At 38.6% G+C, this 24,025-nt stretch overlaps 1 protein-coding gene across 5 annotated transcripts in view; it reads left to right on the plus strand.

The window, feature by feature from the left end:
• HECW2 (HECT, C2 and WW domain containing E3 ubiquitin protein ligase 2) overlaps positions 1-24,025 on the plus strand; it is a 422,372-nt gene that overhangs the window by 358,300 nt on the left and 40,047 nt on the right. For all 5 annotated transcript variants that reach the window (XM_043910516.1, XM_043910517.1, XM_043910518.1 and 2 more), the window contains 4 exons: positions 1,304-1,387; positions 7,432-7,541; positions 17,871-17,991; positions 19,456-19,569. In XM_043910516.1, the coding sequence (XP_043766451.1) occupies positions 1,304-1,387; positions 7,432-7,541; positions 17,871-17,991; positions 19,456-19,569 (429 nt within the window). The remainder of the gene's footprint in view (positions 1-1,303; positions 1,388-7,431; positions 7,542-17,870; positions 17,992-19,455; positions 19,570-24,025) is intronic.

Raw genomic sequence — 24,025 nt, forward strand, 5'->3', positions numbered from 1 at the left:
TCACCAACTCGATGGACATGGGTTTGAGTAAACTCCGGGAGTTGGTGATGGGCAGGGAGTCCCTGTGTGCTGCGATTCATGGGGGCGCAAAGAGTCGGACACGACTGAGTGACTGAACTGGACTGAACTGAACTGACTGAAACTCAGTTTATCATTCCCAGTAAGCTATGTGGCTAAGAGCGCACATTAGGAATTTTTCATCTCAACAGTTGAACCTTGTCTTTCACCTCATTACTTTCAAGTCTACAGGTAAATTAGAATTTGAAATTTCAGATTATAAAAATTAATTATAACTTTATGAAACTACCAAATAGGAAAACAAGATAGTCTATAGAAAATAACTAAATCTAAACAAATACTTACATCAGATATTGATACTTTATTTCATAGTATACAGAAATCAGAATATATTGTCATTTAGCACTTAGAGTAAAATTGTGTATTTGTGTTGATTGTATGTTCCTATCAAAAGCAATGCTTTCAGTACCCTAGTTTATGTTCTTATTTTTTGTCTTCTTATCAAAATTGATATGGTGTGCTTTGAAATGGCATAATGTAAATGAGCGGAAACAACCAACAATATTTTATTGAATTTATATTCATATAAAGAATTGAGATTAACAAAACAGTGACTCTTCAAACAAGTGAATGCTGGTGTTATCACATATATCTATAATAAATAATGGTCCAAAATTGTGTTTGGTATGTGTACATATAGGTATATACATATTTGCACAAGTGTACATATAGTCACCAACTGTAGAACCTGAAGATGTTTTAGGTTTCAGTTATTTCAAAGAGCCACATGCTTTTATACTGAATATATAATTTACAGATAGTACCTACTTCCAAGTAGAAATGTGCTCATCATGCATAATGTAGAGGCATATCCTCAGGAAAATAAATGAATATCCTATTTGTAATAAGAAGGAATCAATCTGAATGGTCCAGACTGTTACTTATAGTCAAGCCCACAGCAAGGCTTTAACTCAAAGCAGAGACTGAATTTTATTGGGTGGACGGTGCTGCTACCTATAGTAGTATTTGAGTAGCAAAAGATGAGAGCAATAAAATATTTTTTTATCATTGTTAGAAATGGGTGATGTTGATGCTCATGAGGGTCCTCCTTGACGACAAGGACCACGTTTTACTTGGATGTGTATTCCTAGGGCACAGTAGCTACCACATAATAGGTACCAAAAAATGTGGTGACCATTCTTTTTTAAAAAAATGGTGCCTTAAGTACTGAATCATGTCGCCAACGTTTACTACACATGTTTGAGTTCTTTATTTGCTTGAATAGGGAGAAGATCCAATTTATCCGGACTGAAGGGACTCCAGGATTGGTGCGTCTTTCAAGTGATGCAGACCTTGTCATGCTGCTGAGGTATGTAATGCCTTCTCAAAGTGGGAAATCGCCTATCATCAGGCATTCTGGAGCACTTTAGAAAATAATGTGCTAGTATTGGCAGCCAGTAAGTGCTTTTCTTTTATTCTGAAAGACTCTTGTGGAATACTCATGATGAAGATGCAGAATACTGATTTAGTGATAAGTCATTTCAGATTTCATTTCTTATCACTGGAATCAGCTTGATTTTTGTTTTACCCTGCTGGCAGAGGATGCAGTATTGGGAAAGGGAAAGATACCAGTGAGTAGAATGTCCCATCACAGAATAAGGCAGAAGGTTATACCTCGCTTACCCATGAGAGTAAAAGAGAGGTTGTATTTGTATTTTCATCCAAAAGTTTTTTCTCAGAATGTGTTTTGTCCCATTTTGCTGATTTGAAGTTATTTATTTACTTTATGGCTTTGAGAATTTAAGTTTGGGAAATCAGAGAAGAAAGTTGAAATTTGGTCACTGGTACTCACTGCCAACTTGATAGACTTTCATAAAAACTGACTGATTATATTTTCTTTTTTAATAGTTAGATGGGCTTTGGTTTATGAACTTTAGGGTAGTTTAGAATGCAAACCGGCAAGTTTTTTTTGTTTTTTTTTTTTTTTGCAAACCGGCAAGTTTTTAAGACACTTTTTCAGTTTTGATTATTTTTCAAATGTAGGAGACCAAAGTAAAATAATATTTTGCTCTACCTAGTGGTTGGGACACCCACTATTATAATCTCCACAGAATTAAAGGGAAGTCATGCTGGGCCATTATCAAGCAATGTTTTATTTATTCCAAAGTGTTACTAGTCTCATTCATATTATTCATGAGAATCTTAACTCTAACCATTTATACTGCAGGCTTGATTGCTGCCGTGTTTGTAAAACTAAAGCCAAAAAGTAATTTTCTTTTACTCTGCCTTTGGAACATAACTCAAAGGGATATGACCATTTTTCATGGATATCTTCCTTCATTTTATCCTGAACATGACCTAATTGGTGGGTAGGGGTCACTTCTCAGGCTAGATGCTAACCCTCAACTGTGGTGTTTAGGCAGTTCTGAAAGCAGGATGTAGCATGCTAGATATTCATGAAGATTCTTGGTCAATTAATGTGGAATATGATGTTTTTACCATAGTTTGGTTGTTGATAAAATAGTAAGTTTTATTACAGAATTCTGGCTGAGATAGGACTCTTTTGATTCATTCTAGAAGTCTGTGGTTTTCTATTTAAAGAATTCTACTGTTGGAATTAGTAAAAACAAAAATGATTACAAAACAGAAATCACAATTATTGTGTACCTTCTCTTGGTTAAGTAACCTGTAATGATATAGTCCTAAATAGTTTGACTTACAATATAGTCTATAATGTTTGTATGTTAGTAAGCACTATAATTTGCATGAGTTTCTATGTGTTATGTGGTTGAATTTTAAAATACTTGAAAACTGATTTGTATATAGAAAAAGACTACATTTTTCACCTTTAGGAAAATAGACATGTTTTCTGAAGTTAATGAGCCTTTGGAGAAACATGAGAAATTTACTTACATATTAATAGCTTTATAATTATTACATACATGTGATAAATGATATTTAATTCTAGACTTTTACTTCATTTGGATTAGCAAATAAATAATTTTACACTGTATGTGCATGCTTAATAAATAATATTTAATGATTATTGAAACATTTTGGGATACTCTCATTTCTTTATTTTTTATTTTGCTTTAGAGTTTGAGTCATTCCCATCAGTAACTATAAACTCAGGCAGTGGATTTGTTCATTACATAGATGGAGTCTCTATATCTCTTTTTATACTTTGTCTATTTGTATGAATTATTTTTTAATAAAAATGTTTTTATTAACGTATAATTGATTTGTGTGCGTGCGTGCTGAGTTGCTTCAGTTGTGTCCTACTCTTTGTGACCCTATGGACTGTGGCCCTCCACACTCCTGTGTCCATGGGATTCTTTAGACAGGAATACTGGGGTGGGTTGCCATGCCCTTCTCCAGGGCATCTTTTCAACCCAGGGATCGAAACCCTGTCTCCTGCAACTCCTGCATTGCAGGCATATTCTTTACCACTGAGCCACTAAGGGAAGCCCATAATTGATTTTTACAAAACTATATTAGTTTTAGGTGTACAACGCAATGATTCAATGTTTTCATTTATTGTATTCCATTTAAAATTATTATAAAAATATTGGCCAAATTTTCTGTGCTGTACTTTATATCCTTGTATCTGATTTATTTTTTTTTACCTATACACATTGTCTGTTTCTTAAAAAGGAAAGGCAGGCCTGATACAAATGGACTTGAATATCAGCAAGCTGCAATATAGAGATGATACAGCTCCAGGAAATTATTCATTTCAAAATAAACCCATGGAAAGTTGTTTTCCAATATAGCTATTATAAACGTAAAACTTTTAAGATAACTTTTCTGTATTTGTTACTGGTTATTCTATTTTGGCACTAGTGGTAAAGAACCTGCCTGCCAGTGCAGGAGACATAAGGGGCATGGGCTTGATCCCTGCACCCGGAAGATCCCCGGGAGGAGGAAATGGCAACTCACTCCAGTTCTTGCCTGGAGAATCTCATGGACAGAGAAGCCTGGTGGGCTACAGTCCATGGGGTCATAAAAGAGTCAGACATGACTGAAGCAACTTAGCATGCATTCTATTTCATATATTCTGTTAAATTATAAAAAGTGTGCAGAGCTTACATAGGAAATGATTGATAAATTTGGCTACATTGGAATTGTTAATTTATGTAGTAAAAGACATTACACATAAAGACATAAAGAAAGGCAACAAACTAGAAGACTATGTTCGCCAGATATAAAACAAAGATATCATGAATACATAAAGCAGGCTTTTAAATCAATTTGAAAGAAAATAACCCAAAAGGAAAACACATAAAGGATATAAAAAGGCATTTCAAAAGAATCGAAGCATGACTAGCCAGTAAACTCATGGAAAGATGATAGTAATCATAAAATGCAATTTCAAATAATGAGACACTATTTCATGTTATTCAATTGAAAAAATAAAAAAGTCTGATAATACCAGGTGAGAAATGAGAACTCCATATTGTCTGTATTTGGTGGTATTGCAGTTCTACCATCTCTTCAAAGAACAATTTGACAGTATCTTGTACGGATAGAAAACCTACACTAATGACTGAGCGAACTCTGCTTTTAGAACTAAGAAACTCTATTATGTGTATACAAGATAATACATACAATATAATCCTTGCACCATTATTGATTAAAGCACACAGTTGGGGGAAAAGTCAGCATTTGTCAAGAAAGTTATGGATAAGTAAACGGATACATTCATAGACAGGGCTTCCCGGGTGGCACAGCGGTAAAGAATCCGCCTGCTATGCAGGAGCCACACGAAATGGGGGTTTGATCCCAGAGTCAGGAAGATCCCCTGGAGGAGGACACAGCAACCCACTCCAGTATTCTTGCCTGAAGAACCCCATGGACGGAGAAGCTTGGTGGGCTACTGTCCATAGCATCGCAAAGAGTCGAATATGACAGAAGGGCCTGAGTATACATGCACAAACATTCATAGAATGGACTGTATATTACATGGCAGGTGAAAGTAGTAAAGTAAGTCCCTTATATAGAAACACAGATGGATATCAGAAATATATTGTTGAGTAAAAAAGTTTAAGAATGTAATAAGCTTATAAATCATTTATATGATTTCTAGCAACACATAAGGCAAAGCTATATGTTGTTCCTGTATATATATGTTGAAAAGTTAAAATTGTGGAAGGATATGTTAAAATCATCATCAGTTCAGTTCAGTCACTCGGTTGTGTCCGACTCCTTGTGACCCCATGAACCACAGCACGCCAGGCCTCCCTGTCCATCACCAACTCCCGGAATCCACCCAAACCTATGTCCAACGAGTCAGTGATGCCATTCAACCATCTAATCCTCTGTCGTCCCCTTCTCCTCCTGCCCTCAATCTTTCCCAGCATCAGGGTCTTTTCCAATGAGTCGGCTCTTTGCATCAAGTGGCCAAAGTATTGGAGTTTCAGCTTCAGCATTAGTCCTTCCAATGAACACCCAGGACTGATCTCCTTTAGGATGGACTGGTTGGATCCCCTTGCAGTCCAAGGGACTCTCAAGAGTCTTCTCCAACACCACAGTTCAAGAGCTTCAATTCTTCGGCACTGAGCTTTCTTTATAGTCCAATTCTCACATCCATCCCTGAAACCACGATAGAGGGGCTCAAAAGGGACTTCCTATACAATATGCACATACACAGATGCATAGATACAGCTATATATAGGTATATTCACCTCTGTAAGTGTGTATGTATGTTTGAAGCAAAAGATAATAGTGTAAGTATGTATTAATCCTGGATGATATGTATTGAGTTTTTTTATATTGTTCTCTGTCTCTGTGTTAAATTTTTCAAGTAGAACATTTTCTCTCTTGATAGGAAAGTTTTCCACATATTGGTTGTATTTAAAGGAAATGATAGGTGTCATGGAGCAAAGGGACACAGATATAGATGTTCAAGGAGAGGGTGCTAATTGCTACTCTTAATTTTGCTGTGAGTTTCTAAATCTTTGTGGTATCAACTGTTTTATGTGGCATTTTTCCTTAGCAGTCAACTTAAAATTCACAATATTCTAATGGTTACTGATTTATTGAGAAAGAGAATTGATTGTTTTGGGGCCTAATTTGGTATTACAAATACAGTTACTTATTGCTTCTGTTTCTAAATCTTTTGACTTTTATAGTTTAAAAGTGGATAGATGGCTTAACAATATGGTATCTAAAAATGCTTTCATTCTAGTGGTTTATAGTGGTTTAGCAGACGTGTGCAGATGAATGAAGACCAGAAAAGCGCTATCAAGTTGTTATTGTATTGCTATTAATATAGCCCAGAGTTTCAGCCTTGAAAGTACTGACACTTCGGGCTGGATATGTCTTTGTTGCAGGGCACTCTTCTGTGCATTGTAAGATGTTTATCAGCATTCTGACCCCACTCATTAGATGCCAAGAGCACTGCCTTCTCAGTTACCACAACCAAAAATGTCCTCAGACATCGTGCAGTGTTCTCAGAGAGTGCACGGAAGGGCAGAATCGCCTCAGTTGAAAGCCATTTCTATAATCCTTAGGAGTTCTTTCCTTAAATCTCTGAAGACTAAACTGCTGCCGCCTTTCCCCAGTGTTTTCTGAAAACAAATTGAACAGATTTCTAGATTTGACTAACTTTAAAGAAAAGCCACTTCTACCTCTTAGTTAAAAAGCACAAGTACTCTTACTTAGGTTGTTGATTCTATTTTGTCAAGTGTTTGTATATTTGACAATCAACAGTACATTTCTTTATTATAGCAATTAATTAAAAGTCAGGATTTTAAGATCTCAGATCCCTGATTACTATCTTTTAGGAGAGTATTAGAAATAAAAGTTGCACTATGGAGCAGAAAGAAGACACTAGATTGAATAAGATCAAAGTCCTCACATTTGAAAAATATTATAAAGTCAGAGTAAATAAAGCTAATTATTTAGCAGTTGTAATTATTTACAAGGTGTTTTGTTATACTTTGCTTTTAATTCTCCAATGAAATCCTGAGTTCTTTGAAGGCCAAGATCCTGTTCTATTTGCTTGGAATGAAGATATAGAACACACTTTGTGTATTTATTATGGGTCCTCAATAAATATTGTCTCTTGTGTTTGAATCTTATTCTCAAATGTAAAAATCAAAAATCCAGTCTATTTTCAAATGAACACGCAAACTCAAACTCACTTATTTAAGTGACACAGTAGAAATTATGTTGTCCAAAGTTGGTGGGAAAACGGGTAAATAACCGCAGGTTTCACAAAAGCTGCAAACAGCCAGCATTTTGTCCCAAGGATTACCCACAGGAGAAAGGGGACAGATGCTTTCTTTGGGATGTGAACTGGACCTCAGATGGAGTGAGCCAAAGGGAAAGATCAACTTACTCATTGTGGAAACAAAGCGTTTACCCATATCTTTGGCTAACGTGTGCATCTTGCTTCTCTTCTTTCCCCAGTTTATTTGAAGAAGAGATAATGTCATATGTGCCTCCACATGCCTTACTCCACCCCAGCTACTGTCAGTCCCCACGTGGCTCCCCTGTGTCCTCGCCCCAGAACTCTCCAGGTGAGTCCCCCTGCTGCATGCAGGGGATGTTCTGTCCTCGTAAAGGACAGTAAGGGAACACTCTGGGTACGTCTGTAGTGTTAGCACAGGTTTCTGTGGCACTTCCTGTCTCTTAAAATGGCTTGTTTCCATGGGGATTCATTTTGACAGGAAGATAATGACATTACAAAATAGGAGGATGAATATTAACAGTATGAAACACACTGATAGAGAATTTATTTTCATGATGTCATGTGGTGTCTGCTAATTCTTAGAAAGTATTGGAGCACAAAATGCTATGTTAGCTTTTTGGATTTAAAAAATTCGAGTTAGGAGATTGATTCAGTGAATAATGAAAAGAAATCTCCAGTTTCAAGAAATAATACAGAATTCAAATTAGCCAGTTTAATGGTCTTAGATAATTTTTTCCCTTCAGTAGGCACTAATTGCGTTAGATAAGAAGACCAGATATTCATGGACAGGTAAAACATGTTGATAAATGAAATAAACTAAAAATTTTAAGTTTAAGTTCTTTTTGAAAGAGGTATGATGTGAACAGAAGAATGAATGAATGAACAAATAAAAAGTAGATAATGCAGCTTAGTAAATGAGTATTTTTTTAAGGAAAGTAGTCATGATGTTGACAAAACATCAGCTATATTTATCCTTATTATAAGCTATATGTTGTTCACACCAATAGCATCTATCAGAATTTAAAACTATTTTAAATTTATTTAAAAATTATTTATTTTAAAATAAATAATAAATAATATTTGTTAAATAATTAAATGTTAAATAATATTTATTTAAAATAAGTAATAAAAAGGCTATTTATTTAGAAATCCAAACTCTTTATGTGTCACTAAAAGTTGCTTTGTGTTCTCTGACATATAACTTTTGTTTTTATATGTTGGTATCATAATGAAGCTACAGACTTACTGAATACTGCAAACAGGAAAAGGTCTATTAATTTGTTCATTTAACAGAGATTTATTGAGCTATGATCCAAGCACTGAAATAGACCCTGGTACTACAAAGATGAATAGTACAGTCTCTGCCTTTGAAAATTCATGGTGGGGCAGTGAGTCAGCAAGTGCCTGAAAGCTCTGTGGTTAGTCCTGTAATGAGATGTATTGGGAACACAGTTGTGGGAATGATTCTTCCTTCAAGGTGTGGGGGTGGGGAGTTTAGGGAAAGGTGAATACAACAGGTGTGAAGGGAAGCCTTGAAGAATGATGACTAGGATTTTACCAGATGGTCCAAAGGAACGAGGACATTGTAAGTAAAGAAGTAGCATGAGCTAAACCACAGAAGCATAAAGCAGTTTAGGACAAGTTAATACATACAAGTGAAGGCAAGTTCTCAGGTTGGAAAAATAGGCCAGAGTTGGTTGGTTACTGAAGCCTCACTGTGTACTCCATGTGGAACCACTGAAAATTTACAAACAGAAGCGTAGAACTTGCTTTACAAAGTTCGGTTTGGTGGCCAGGTGCAGACTGTGTTGGAATATGAGGGACTAGTTAGAGAAACCGTCTGGGAGGCTGCTGCATTAACTCAGGTGACATGATAAAGGGGTGGACTGTAGGGCTTCCCAGGTGGCGCTAGGTTCTTTACCAGAACCTGCCCGTGAATGCAGATGTAAGAGAAGTGGGCTTGATGCCTAGGTCAGGAAGACCCCCTGGAGGAGGGCATGGCAACCCACTCCAGTATTCTTTCCTGGAGAATCCCATGGACGGAGGAGCCTGGTGGACTACAGTCCATAGGATCGCAAAGAGTTGGACACAACTGAAGCGACTTAGCATGCAATGGTGATGGAGAAAGGGAAGTTAATTCAAAGACTGTTTATCATAGCCAGGACATGGAAGCAACCTAGTTGCCCATCAGCAGACGAATGGATAAGGAAGCTGTGGTACATATACACAATGGAATATTACTCAGCCATTAAAAAGAATTCATTTGAATCAGTTCCAATGAGATGGATGAAACTGGAGCCCATTATACAGAGTGAAGTAAGCCAGAAAGATAAAGACCAATACAGTATACTAACACATATATATGGAATTTAGAAAGATGGTAATGATAACCCTATATGCAAGACAGAAAAAGAGACACAGATGTATAGAACAGACTTTTGGACTCTGTGGGAGAAGGTGAGGGTGGGATGCTCAGAGAGAACAGCACTGAAACATGTATATTATCTAGGGTGAAACAGATCACCAGCCCAGGTTGGGTGCATGAGACAAGTGCTCGGGCCTGGTGCACTGGGAAGACCCAGAGGGATCGGGTAGAGAGGGAGGTGGGAGGGGGGTTCAGGATGGGGAACACATGTAAATCCATGGCTGATTCATGTCAATGTACGGCAAAAACCACTACAATATTGTAAAGTAATTAGCCTCCAACTAATAAAAATAAATGGGAAAAAAAAAGACAAAGACTATGTTGGATCTACGTAGATTTTAGGACTTTGAGTCTAGACGGGGATGAGTGAAGGCAGATTCTGAGGTCCTCACCACATGGACTGCCTGGCAGATGGTAATGCCATTTACCAAGAAAGGGAAAATGTTAGACCGAAGGGGGAAGGGGGTTAAAGGAGACTGATTTGGGACATGTTTTATTGAAGAATCTTTGGACCATCCAACTGGAGATACCCAAAGACAGCTGGAAAAACAGTCTTGGCACTCAGGAGAGGTTAGCAGTTAGGAACACAGGTTTGCTGGTGGCAGCTGAAGCCCACAGCGTAGATTAGAGGAGCTCGGGAGGACAGGTCAGTGGAAAACAGGAGAAAATAAAGGATGGTGACCTAAGCAGCTCCAACATTCACTAAGGGGTTGAGGATGCAAGTGAGTCAGTGGATTTCGGAAGAGAATTGAGAATGTCTTTTCGGAAAAGCCAGGTTTCAAGGAGGAAGGACTGGCTCACAGGGCCAGGTGCCCGAAGGAGTCAAGAAGGATGAGGCCTGAGAAGTGTCTATTAGATTTGAAGACCATGAAGTTTTATATGACATTTCCCAGAGCAGTTTCCATGAATTAATAGGTCATAAACTGGAATGTTACCAGTTACATGATGATAGGAGATGTAAAGTAGAAAAAGGGTGTAAAAAATACTCTTTTCATGAAACATGGAAGTGAAAATAAGCCAAAATAAGGCAATACTTAGAAGGAGAAGAATTAAGGAAGGATTTTAGGATGTGGAAGTGGAGTGTTTATGTATGTGTTAAGGTCAGATAGTGTGGGTGGGAGGAAAGTGGTTTGTTGAATGGGGTGAAGAAGCAGCATTCAGCAAGCACAGGCCTGCGGGAGACAAAAGCACAGGCCAACTTTCGAACAAAGTAGGGACCCTGTTTTGATGATACAGGATGGAAAAACAAGTATATGACTCTAGGGGAAAGTTAAAGGAATAGGAGAAAGATTAATGGAATTTACTACCGGCCTTGGTCATTTACCAACTGTGTGTAACTTTGGGCAATTTACTGTCTTTCCTGAATTTGAATTTTTTTCTTTAATATGGAAATAATAACAATCACCTCCCATAGTTATCTGGAGAAGAACACCTTGCCTGGTACCTAGAACATGACAAGCATCCAATAAATGTTAGTTTATCCCTTTTTCTTTCTTTCTGGAAATTGAGAAGTATAATTTGTCAATATTTGAACCACTAATAACTGGTCTGTATGAATCTACTTATTCCTGATTTACTGAACTAGCTGCCTGGAGTTGTAATCATTCTGACTGGCCTTAATCTTAGCTAGAACCTGTGGGGGTGTTTAAATGGGTTGTCCCTTCACTTCATGCTTTATGGTTAAATAAATGAAGCTCTTTGGAGTATTGCTCATTCCAGTCAAAGCTCTCCTTTCCAGACCTTTACTGTGGCCCCATCCTCCCAGAGAAAAAGGTAGATCCCTAGATTCTATCCCTTCTGGGCCCTACAAAGGCATATTCTCTCAATGACGAGTTTGACACTCTTGAGACTCTATGAACATTCTAAATGGTGACTGAGTTTCTGTTTTCATGAGGCATCACAAATGTACATGAGTAATTCTTGGTGGCAATAAATGCATTCTGGAAACAGATTGAAAGTTCTACGATTTCCAAAGATATCTAAATTGTGTGCAGTGTTTGTGGTGGTTTTAATTTTCAGGAAGGATCATCTCCGTATTTTTGGCCTACTGTCTTTCAGTGGGCTTTATTTGATCTTGAAATTGGGATGTACTGCCTGATATCAATGGAAGTAACTATAACTAATTCCACATGATACAAAGGCAGGACTAGCCTCATTTATCCTGTGGAAGAATCTGTTTCTTTGAGTAAAATAGCCTCTTCTTCTACCAATACTCCTGAAGTTCTTATGAAAACATTTCAAATGGATTTTTGAAAGTTGTCTTATACTCTTTCTTATGACTAGAATTTCATCCCTTTTAGTGGTGTGAGAAATAATATTGTGAAAATTATGACAATCGTAAATTTTAATGATCTTCTTTCAGAACGCCTAGGAACCTGCTAAACTTTCCACTCTTTTCCTCATTCCAAGCACATTTACATGTCTTTTCAAGTGCAGGAGAGAGAAGGGCTTTGGAAACTTTGACTCACTGCTTTTTGCAGCTGCTATAGTGCTCACCTAAAGTTGTCAAAATCTTGGAATGTGAAGGTTTGTTTTTCTAGGTCCATTATAGTGCCAGTCCTGACCTTAGTTATGCCAGAAGGAAAAGACCTTTCCAATTACCATATGGTTTATTATGCCAAATATAGGACCCAGAAGTTTATTTCAGGACTTTTTGTAGCTGCACATTTCTAGGAATTTAAATGCAAGAACACCTAATTTATCTGATATTGTTGGAGATGAGCTCACTTATGTGAATTTTCCACGTGACCAAAGCTATACTGTTGAACATCAGAGAATTTCTTTAACCTTCCGTTTGCTGAGACTTTTATCAGTACATTATATCTCTCCCTGCTTCCCTGTCTTCAGTGCCTTGAGGATATTTCATATTTGAGGGTATCTTCAGACAGAGCTGTTATTGCTTGACTAGAACTGGAGCCTCTGGAAGCCAGTAGAGCGCCAGGTCATACTCAAGGGAAGTAACCAGACCAGAGAGCCCTGAAGAGCCGTGTGGGTCTTCGCTGAAGGCTGTCTCGTGGGCAGTTATTTCTCCCAACACACAGTGCAACTCCTTAAGGCCCCTCTTTCCCCCTTTCCCTCCAAAGTCATCATCCCATCTTTTGCTTGTCTTGTCAGCTCTTGTCAGGAATGTTCATCCTTCTCTTCCCGTCTGCCCCCCTGCTCCCTCCCTTTCTGCATCTCTCTCCCCCTTCTCCCTCCTTCCCGCTTGTCTCCCTCCCACCTCCCCTCCTCTCCCTTACAGTCTCTGAAGTAGCTTTATACTTGTTTTTAGGATGGTAGTTTCATCCTTGCTTTTGTTTCAGTATCCTAGCTTGCCACTTGTTTCAGCTGTGTATCTGTGGGGCTCTTTGCTCAGCCCCACAGAGGTGATCTAGGAACCAAACAATACAAATGAAGGAAGCTCTTCATTCGTGGGTGGGGATGGGGGTATGATTCCAAAGACTGAAGGAGAACCACAGACTACTGTCTCTATTACAATATGCAGGTGTTTTTATTTCTGTGTTTCTGTTACTCTTCCTTGTTCCCCGCTCTTGGTGTTCTCAGAGGATGCCAGTCCGTGGCATGCCCTCCAGCCTTCCTCTTTTAATAAACTGCTTTTAATTTGCCAACATTTGAAAAATCAGATATCAGATTGTTTTTTTTTTTTTAAACAAATGGTATGTAAGTAGAATCATCAACAAGGTCACAATAGTGACGTGAGGGCCTTTCATTACTCTTAGAGAATAAAGCAAAATTTGCTGGGACTTCCTTGCTTGTGCTCTGTACCAGCTACTTTTATGAGTTTTTTCTTAATTCCATTGTTGATCTATGTTCCAGAAGATAGAGTTTTCCAGAAATTATTTTAGTGCTTGATACTTTATTCTCATTCACTAACAGGGAATTATAAAAAAGAAAGTCATAGCGTTTATTGTCTTTAGGAAGTGAACAGAAAAGAAATGCTCTTCTCAGGCATCCCAGTTCAGAGGGCTGGAACCATGCTGAACTGGGCTGAGCTTCACCCTTCCACCACAGACCAAGAGCCAGTCATCAGAGCATTTTGGGTTCTGGGTGTCACACCCAGCATCAAAGAAGACGCAGACTTCTTAGCAGTTTGATGCCAAGGTTTTTCTTAGTATCACCTAGAAAAGAAATCCTCTGTCTGGTAGAATTCTTTAAGTTTGGATAGGACTGTGCAGTTTTGTAAGAGTCTATGGAACTAATGTTAACAGCATTATATGGGAGTGCTTTAGAACTGCTTAGCAATGTTTTTTTTTTTTTAAAGTCTTATATCTGTTACCGAAATTTTTCCTGCAAATAATTAACGTAATACTGACTCTTCATAAAATCAGCCTTTTATTTGATCACTTCTTGTATGCAGTGTTGACCTTTTGTATCTGACTTCCTTTTTTAAGACCATGAAGACTATGACATGACTCTCTCTCTAAGTGAATCATATCCTAGAACTTCACTTGCAGTTATGATTCTTATTCAGTTCTGTGAGCTCACTCTCCAAGATACTTTTTTTTAAATTTCCAAAGTGGAAGTAATATTGTTTCTGCCCTGGATTTTCTTGGCAGTTGCACCTGACTTGCATTAAGACTTTGACAAGGGCCAGCAGCGTAATTTACTGTAATTTTTAAACCATGATGTAATGTGTAAATGATTTTTTCATAATAGAACTATTAGCAAAAGAATGTTTGCGTTTAACAGTTTCTGTCTCCAGAGTCTCCGTAATTGAATTCCTTTACCTAGAGCTGAAATGGAGTTAGAGCTAATTTTTATTAAGTGTCTGTGTTGATATTGATGGAATGCATTATGGCATTTCTCATGTCCTCTTAAGCATCTCAAATTATATGGCAGTGGAATATGTGCTATTTTTAAAAAGTAATCAGCTCTTAAAGAATTGTGTTTCTTTTGTGTCTGGAAAGATTTTCAGTCTTTTGTTCCTCTTCCTCCTCTTCCCTATCAATGTCCGTGCTCTTGAGAGCTGATTCATCACGGCTGCTTTCTGAGCTGTCTGGGCTTACTTGTCTGCAGTTGCTCAGACTGCAGCCTCACAGCTTTATTCTGCCACTTCGACTGCCCTTGTGCTTCGGGCCTCTGCCCTGAGCCGTCCAAGAGAGGAGCCTAGAGTTCATGCAGACCGTATTCCTTCATGTTGCAGAGGATGTCTTACGAATACACGGGAAGTACCCCCACTTTGTCCCTGGATGGTGCCCAGGGGGTTCATTGGTTAGTTTGGACCTTCTTGTGGGAGATAATGGTTCTCAGCCTTGGCTGCATGTTGGAATCATCTGGAGACCTGCATGACACACGTATGTCTATGTCTCATCCCCACCGACTCTCACGTAGTATGTCCTGGCTGTGGCCTGAACATTGGGTTTTTTAAAAGCATCCTCAGTGATTCTGATATACGTTCAAGATTGAGAACTACTGCCTAGGAGGAGCCTTCTGTATCCCAGACCTTTAAGGTCAAGTTTATTTGTTTCCTTTATGGCATAGCTTTTTGGGTAAGATTCATAATTATGCCAATAGAACTCTGCACATATTACTAACCAATAGATGATTTCATTAAATTCCATTCCCCAAATCCCACTGCATTTCCCGATGTGTTTAGTATTCACCGCTATGCAGATAATCGCAATAACAACATTTACACGGGGCTGCTGGTGCAGGAGGCACTGCATGAAGTGTTATCCACACATACACTGACTTATTTAATCCCCAAGTGTGGCCTGGATCTCACACTGAAACTCCAGTACCATATTTTCAAGCGCTGATAGGGTATATCCACCTGAACAGTGGTCGTCTCCAGCTTAGTATGGATAAAGCCTCACATGTCCCCCGTCCTCCCGCGTCAGTCAGAACTGGCTCAGATCCTAAATCTACCATTCACTGGCATATGCCTTCAGCTTCCTTAGTTACAAAGTGTTGGTGACGGTAGTAATAACAACGCCTGCTTCTTAGACTTGTGAGGATTTCCCAAGATCCGCTTTGTGAAGTGAATGGTCTCTATTGAAGAGCAGACACAACAAATGACAACTCTTGTTACTGTTTGAAAGGTTTTATATTACCATGTGAGCTTCTTTTTTTTTTTTTTTCAATTATTTTTATTAGTTGGAGGCTAATTACTTCGCAACATTGCAGTGGGTTTTGTCATACATTGACATGAATCAGCCATGGAGTTACATGTATTCCCCATCCCGATCCCCCCTCCCACCTCCTCCCCCCACCCATGTGAGCTTCTTATTTCTCTTCCTCACTTACCTATGGTTACCAGTTCTTATTTCACATTGTGAAAGCCCCTCTGAGTCACCAGTCCAGGCTGGTTCTCATCCCCTCAGGCCTGTTTCCGCAGCTACTCCTGAGTCTTTCCGCCTTCCTGTCCTCAATCCACTCAGCACACTTTGAAAATCATTTCTGAAGGAAATGATTCTGAAGGAATGATTTCCTTCATTTCTGAAGGAAAGCATCACTTGTTTGTTATTTCCTTGCTATAAAGGGTTCCCCCTGCTTGCTGCATCATGCTCACACTTCTGGGCTAGGTTTTTAGAAAGTCTTCTCATAATTTGCTATCAGACTTCTGACCTATTTAATATTCTACTTTCCAGCATTCCCCATCTGCTATAGGTTAGTGGGGTCTCCACAGTGTCTTCTGAACCTGCAGGCAATGCTTATTCCAGCTCCTGCTACCCTGCCTCAGTATAGACTATGGGTTCTCCCATGTTTATAAAGCCTGCTTCCAATAGCATTTTGATCTCTGCTTATCCTCATTTACTATTACTTTTCTGTAACACTGGTCTCAAATGCATTGTCATTGAGAGGCTGTGGCACAGTGGGGAGCACAGACTTCCCCTGAAGGGGAAACTGTCCTCCTAGGGAAATGCAAGCCAGTTGTTACAAAAGTCCCTAGATAATTTTCAGGACAAATCAGATTTTTTTTTTTTTTTTACTTGAAATCTAAATTTTAAATGTTGACAGTTAATTTAAAAACATCACATGGCAAACAAAATAGATCGATAGGGCCAAGTACAGCTCGGCCATGCCCGAACTATAGTTTTATTTTTTATTTTTATTTATTAATATTTTAAAAAATAAATAGCTTTATTTTTTATTTTTAGTTTTATGGGGCCAGGCTATAGTTTTATTCCTTCTGCTTTATAGGAGTTTTGTATACCGTCTAGTTTAGGACTTAGCCATTCTCTAGTTGTTTGATGCATACTATTTCTGTCTTCCCAACCAAGACACCCACTCCAGCAAGCTGACCTTGTTCATTCTGAGGATCTGGTGCTGAACAGTCTTAGGAAAAAATAATCATCACTTAGTTGGTTCATGCCTGAGGGTACCTGGAAGGAGCTTGCATGGTGTGTGATGTAAGGAACATCACCGGTTGTGTTTCCCTGTGTCTCCTATTGTGTTGTGAAGTTTAGTGGAAGCCTCCCATGTTTTTGTCATGGTGGCTGATTCCCACGTCCATCATCAGTTTTGTATCCCAGCTTGTCAGTTAGTCAGTGTGACACAGAACCAGGTTTTTCTATGGAAAGGGGGAACAAACTATGTTGCTTTTATATGTTATTAATTATGCTCGCTGTGGAAGGACATGTAAAACATCTTTATAGATAATCTGTAGGTCATCACAGTACTTGGCACATATTAAGAACACAACAAATCGTGGTATTATTTACACAACCAGGAGACGTGGGCTTTCTGCAGTTATGGCTGAATTTTGTTTCAGATCAGTATCTTTCCACCCTGTAGTATGAAATGTATGAAATTATGTGTCTACAGTATTTCTTAGTTGCATTACAGTACATATCAAAAATACGTTTTTGAAGGTTTTTTGTCAAGTATGGGAACTCACTGCCCTGGCTTTCTGTACCACGTACTTTCACACTGTGACTTCCTGTCTAACTGCCGTGATACCATCTCACCATCAGACATCAGTAACGCTGTTTGACTCATATTAGTTTGGGCTGAAAAGAGGAACATACTGACTAACACTTAGGCACCATTAATTCTTCAAACAGAATTGCTATTCTCAACCAAAAGGCCACAGGGAAGACATCTAAGACATCTTAAGATCCTGGTTAAGCCCTGTGATGTCCTTTGACTTGGAGAGGTGAAAGTCAAGGACTCGAAAGTGTAGCCTCCTTTTACTTGTTAACTGTGGTCTCAGCCCCATGGTGGTATTTTTTTCATGGTGATGTGATGAACATCAAATCCACACCCTTGTCTCTTTGTGGTTTGCTGTAGGTACTCAGCGTGCCAATGCCCGCGCTCCAGCCCCTTACAAGCGAGACTTTGAAGCCAAACTAAGGAACTTTTACAGGAAGTTAGAGACTAAAGGATATGGACAAGGCCCAGGGAAATTAAAGTAAGTCAAAATGATACAAACCCCAGGATTGGTAGATGGTAATAGGATGCGATGCTTTGGGAATTGTAGGAAATAGATTGTGGTTTGGGATGACCAGAATTTGTTTAGTTGACATAATTATTTTGGTGTGTGTAAATCAACAGTATCACCTAAAACATAGTTGCTGAACTAAGCACAATTAAGGTTTTAAAGCAGACAGGAAAGTGACAATCATGTTTCATGTGAAAATATAAGCAAAATGAAAAGCTGATTTATTTTGTTCTCTTGAAAAGTACCTCTTTGTTGACTGCTCACATATTCACTGGATATAAGGCTGTCACGGAGTCTGGTGTTGCCTGGCTGATTGGAGTATAGGACCACCACTGCGTAGCTCTGTTTCCTTCCGTGAAATCAGCTTCACTTGTCCAACAGAATATGGCATGAAAGTTGTTTCTGCCTGTCTTTATCTACCTCCCTTTAAATGGGGAAATTGAAAGATCATCAGGTTGTTTGGCCCAGAATTACGTGAATTTCCCACTTACCCATACTCCCTTCAGGCCCACCCCACCCCATCTCATGTCTCCACTAAAGATCACTATGCCACTTGAGAGGACAGAGGAGGGCGTCTGACTGCAGCCCCACCATGACCTGGGTGTGCCAGGAAAAATGCCCAGCCCAGCAGCTGCACAGCTCACCGCCCCCGTGCAGGGCTTGTTCCCCTGAACTTGCCGGTTCCCCTTTTATCACCTTCAAAAACATCAACCTGCTCCAAACACTGCACATCTCTAGCTTCACTTATGAAAATCTTGCTGATCAAACTTTCATGCCTTTGGCTTCCCTGTCATCTCCCTTTCCGTTACTATTTGCATTAAGGGCAAATTGACACCTGTTTAAAGATGCCTTAAATTGCCATTGTCATAAGTGGATTAATCAACTGCAAGTATCATTCATTTTTATCTGTCACCTAGAGAGTTTCAAGGTTCACCTAATTTTAAAGTTAGAGAAATTTATGTAAACTCCTCTTCTTTAAAGGACACTAAGAATTCATCTTTCTTGTTCTCACTGTCATCTTTCTAGCTACTTAAGAATTGAATTCCTGGTCTAGGTGCATTCATTACATAGAATGCTTAAAACATTACCTCCTAGGTTTAATCTTCCTTTTATAAACAAAAGTTTTATGAGTGTGTGTCTTGTTTCTAATGATTTTCCTCCCGGGATAAATGAATTTGACCATCAGAAAGAACTTTTGCATTGTTTTTACAGGTCTTAGGTGGGGTGCTCTATTTACCAATGATTCTCTGATGTAACTTTTGTTCATGCTATTAAGAGTTACAGACAGACGTGTGCTTTATTGCAGACAGCGATGATAATAAGTCATGCTACTTTTCACCTAGCTGTGGTAAATGGAAATTAAATGGCAAGTGCTCGGAAAGGTAAGGATTAGGAAATCATCTGTATTTTTTCAAATTGTCTCTTTACGGACAGGTTAATTATCAGAAGAGATCACTTGCTCGAAGATGCTTTTAATCAAATTATGGGGTACTCCAGAAAAGACCTCCAGAGAAATAAGCTGTACGTCACATTCGTCGGGGAGGAAGGGTGAGTAGCAGAGAGAAGTGGCCTTTGAAGCACGGCTGCGGCTGCCGGCGGATGTTTCCCCACCACGTCCCCTGTGGTTGCCTAAAACAGGAAATCCTTCTGGCAGGAAATGCTGTTCTCATACACTTAAACCGTTCAGCTATTTTTTTTTTTAAAGCTTCCCCTGGTTTTTAAATCATTTGACATAAAGATTCTTTGGTAAAAGCTCATAACTATAGATCATTTTTGAGAGCAGACTCTTAGTTTCATTTCTTCCCTCTTTAACTCTTTCTCTGAAAAGGAAAATGTGTTTTTTAAAAAATTGAAGTATAGTTGATTTGTAGTGTTGTATTAGTCTCTGCTGTAGAGCAGAGTGATTCAGTTTTATGTATGTACATTCTTTTTAAAATTGTTTTCCATTATGGTTTATCCCAGGATATTGAATATAGTGCCCTGTGCCACACAGTAGGAGCTTGTTGTTTATCTGTATATAATGGTTTGCATCTGTTAATCCCAAAGTCCCCGCTCCATCCCTCCCCCAGCCCCTCCCCTTTGGAAACCACAAGTGTGTTTTCTATGTCTGTGAGTCTGTTTCTGTTTTGTAGATAAGTTCACTTGTGTCATCTTTTAGATTCCACATATAAGTGATATCGTATGGTATTTGTTTTTCTCTTTCTGACTTACTTCACTTAGTATGATAATCTCTAGGTCTGTCCATGTTGCTGCAAATGGCATAATTTCTTTTTATGGCTAAGTATTATTCCATTGTATATATGTACCACGTCTTCTTATCCATTCATCTGTTGATGGACGTTTGTTGTCTTGGCTATTGTGAATAGCGCTGCTGTGAACACAGGGAGCGTGTATCTTTTCAAATTAGAGTTCTGTCTGATTATATGCCCAGAAGTGGGATTGCTGGATCATATGGCAACTCTATTTTTGCTTCTTTTGAGGAACCCTCATATTATTTTCCATGGTGGCTTCACCATTTTACATTCCCAACAACAGTATAAGAAGGTTCAAGACATGGACTTTGAGAGAAAAAAACAAGGAATTGCATTTTAACATCTATGATCTTGTTATGTGCACAGGGATATGAAGTAAATCATACTTCACCTGTCAAAAAAGTTCTGTTTTAGAATCACGAGTTAGAAACCAGTGTTTGCTAGAGGGGAGGGGATGTGAGCAAGGGGCAATGGGTGAAATGGACAAAAGGTTTTAAGAAGTGCAGACTTCCAGTTGTAAAATAAATAAGTCACAGGATGTAATGTATAGCAAAGAATATTGTCAGTAACAGTGTAATAGTTTTCCATGCTGATGGTAACTAGACCCACAGTGGTTTGGTGGTTATCATACAGTGTATAAAAATATGGAATCACCATGTTGTATATCTGACAGTGATATTGTATGTCAACTATACTTCGATTAAAAAGAGAGAGAGACAAAAAGAGGGGGAAAAATCCTCCTATTCTACCTGGACACTTCCCCAGCAGTAACTTCTAGGCCTTAGTTCTTATTTCTCTGTCCCCACTTTTTCTCTTTCTTTGGCACACCTACCATAAAGAGAGTCCAGCCTTCTGTGACTCTTCCATGAGTGTGCTTGTGGAGATGAAGTTAGGAAATGAATGCATGAAGACTCCTACATGGTGTTTATTCCATTCAAATAGGCATACCAGTGGTTTTATGACTCTTCAGAAGATGGCAGCTCTCATCTCTGCTAGAGTCATTCCTCTTTCTTCATTTCAGGTTTAGGTTTGGAGTCTTAGCACCTTCTTTATAGACATCACTAGAGTGAATTTAAAAAATATCACATGATTGCTAGAACTCCAGTTGTCTTCTCTTTAACTGCTCAACTCCTATTGATTTGGCTCATTCAAAGGCTACACGCTACTCTTGCCCAGGAATAAAGTAGATTATGGAATCTTAATAATATTCAACAAATTCAGCCATGTGGTATTTGGTTGATGAAATGGAGCTGTTAAAGTGTAAAATAATTTTCATGTGCTAGTCAAACTAGATAATAGAAAAATTAAAATTCAAAATTAGGCATCTTGTCTTCCATAAAGGATTCTTAGACCAATATTGGGATTTAGGCAAAAATGCTGAACTCTGGGCTTCCATGGTGGCTCAGATGGTAAAGAATCTGCCTGCAAGGTGGGAGACCCCGATTCAATCCCTGGATTGGGAAGATCCCCTGGAGAAGGGAATGGCAAGCCACTCCAGTATTCATGCCTGGAGAATTCCATGGACAGAGGAGCCTGACATGCTACCATCCATGGGATTACAGAGCAGGACACGACTAAGCTACTAACATTTTCACTTCACTTCTTGAACTCTAATCTATCTGAATTTTTCCTACCCATGGGTCTTTTCACTACTTCAGCTAGTGACTGATAATTTATCTTGCTCAATGTAGTGTCTCCCAGCTGTGCCTGGATTAAAATAAAGTATTAGATGGGAGAACAATATAATGTGAGAAAGTCTGAGAAGCTTGCCTGAGCCTTGAGCCTTTTGTTGCTAATGAGCCTTAATGGACTTCTAGCTTTTGTTAGTTGCCCTAAAGATGCAGGTGCACAGTTGAAAATGAAGGCAAATGTTTTTAGCCTAATCACAGGTATGCTTGGGATTCCAAGTATTTCCTTACATAACAAGCCTAGTTTGGATGAGAATACTTTTCCTCCCTCAGAGCTCCAGCTGTCTTCCATAATTGTTAGACCACAGTTTGTTGAGATCTCAGAGATGTAGTCAAGAGTCTTTGGAAGTGCTGTTACTTAGGTTTGAATAGAACAGATGTTTATCATGCTTTATCATCTTAAAGCTGTCTCCCCATGATCTGGACTGACATCCATTCCTAGGAGGAGGCCCAGACAGAGTGGGGATTGAAACCTCTTTATTTAATTGCTACTAATGTCCAGATACTTCCTGCCTCCATTACCTATTTTCTTCTTGTAACCCCAGAAGGAAAGTAAGACAGAAGATATTTTGAGGTGTGACCTCAGCCCTCAGGGACAATCTCAGCATAAGGCTTGTTGAGGCTGGAATGGGTCCAGATAATTTCTCATCTCATGCCATATCATGTCAGTATCATACATATGTATTATTAGATATCAGATTTATTTTGCTATTAAATCATTAGGAATACATCATATGTTTTGCAAGATTAACCTGAAAACAACATAAAATTAAGTAGTTATTTTAGCCTTTGCCATCTTATTACATTAAAATTAAAGATCATGACATTTCTTTCTGATTTCTAATAAATACCCAAAGAGAAAAGCTACCTAGGTTTTTCTGTGAATTTCTAGAATGGAGCTGAAAATTTTCTGTCGCTTTTCCTTCATTAATTTTAATGTCCTCAAAATGTGTTATTTTGGAAGTTTTTCATGTTTAGCTCTAGTAATAGGTATTAAAATATATATATACAACTAGTGCGTAGATGTTGGCTTTTAATATTGTTCTTCAGTAAAGGGTACTAGGGCTCCTTGTAGATATGGATGATTCTTGGACTGGGGCAGGAAATGTACAAGACAGTGTCTGAAGCATCTTGTGCCAGATAGTATAGGGAAACTCAAAACAATTCACAGGATGTCAAAGGGACACAAGAACCATCTGAAAGAACTCCCAGTGGTCAAAGCTGGAATACTTTGAGTGACAAAATCAAGTAGTATTGGATTAGAACCCTGAAGTATAAGATAAATCTATACTGATATAAATATACAATTGAATAACTAAGTGAAGGAAAATAGACAAATCTCCTCTGCAGAAGATTTCCAAGTAATTCTGCATAATTCAGTGCTCCTTATGAGTTGCACATAGTGACTTCCTTCCAAACAGTACCCTATGGAAAGGGGTGGGAAAGAAGTAAGCCTACCGTGGAGGAGCCTTTCAGACACACAGGCAGGCGATCGAGGCTAAAATCAAACGATGACAGTGGTATGTCCTATTAATAGTATATAGCCTTGATATGATGTGATGAGAATGACACTACCTTTATTGTCTTCCTTCCAAAAACATGTAACACCAGTCTAATCAGGAGAAAAATATCAGATAAATCCAAACTGAGGGACATTCTACCAGATTACCTTACTAGTGCCCCTTAAAGCTGTCGAGGTCATCAAAAACCAGAAGTGCCTAAGAAGCGCTTAAGATGAGGTCAAGATGAGCCTAAGGAAACATAGCAATTAAATGTAGTATGGTACCCTGAATGGGATCCTGGAACAGAAAAGGGATATTAGGCAAAAATGAAAAAAGTCTGGATAACGTGTGAGTTTTAGTTAATAATCTATCAATATCAGTTCATTAATTGTAACAAATATAGTATGCTTGTGTAAAATGTTGTTAAGAGGGAAACTAGGTGTGAGGTGTATGAGAATTCTCCCTGCTGCCTTTGTAACCTTTCCATAAATGAAAAGCTATTCTAAAAAGATCACTTATTAAAAGAAAGCATAGAGACAGGAGTTAGGGAGAGTCAGAAACT

The sequence above is a fragment of the Cervus elaphus genome, chromosome 8, assembly GCF_910594005.1.
Source record: "Cervus elaphus chromosome 8, mCerEla1.1, whole genome shotgun sequence".
Lineage (NCBI taxonomy): Eukaryota > Metazoa > Chordata > Mammalia > Artiodactyla > Cervidae > Cervus > Cervus elaphus.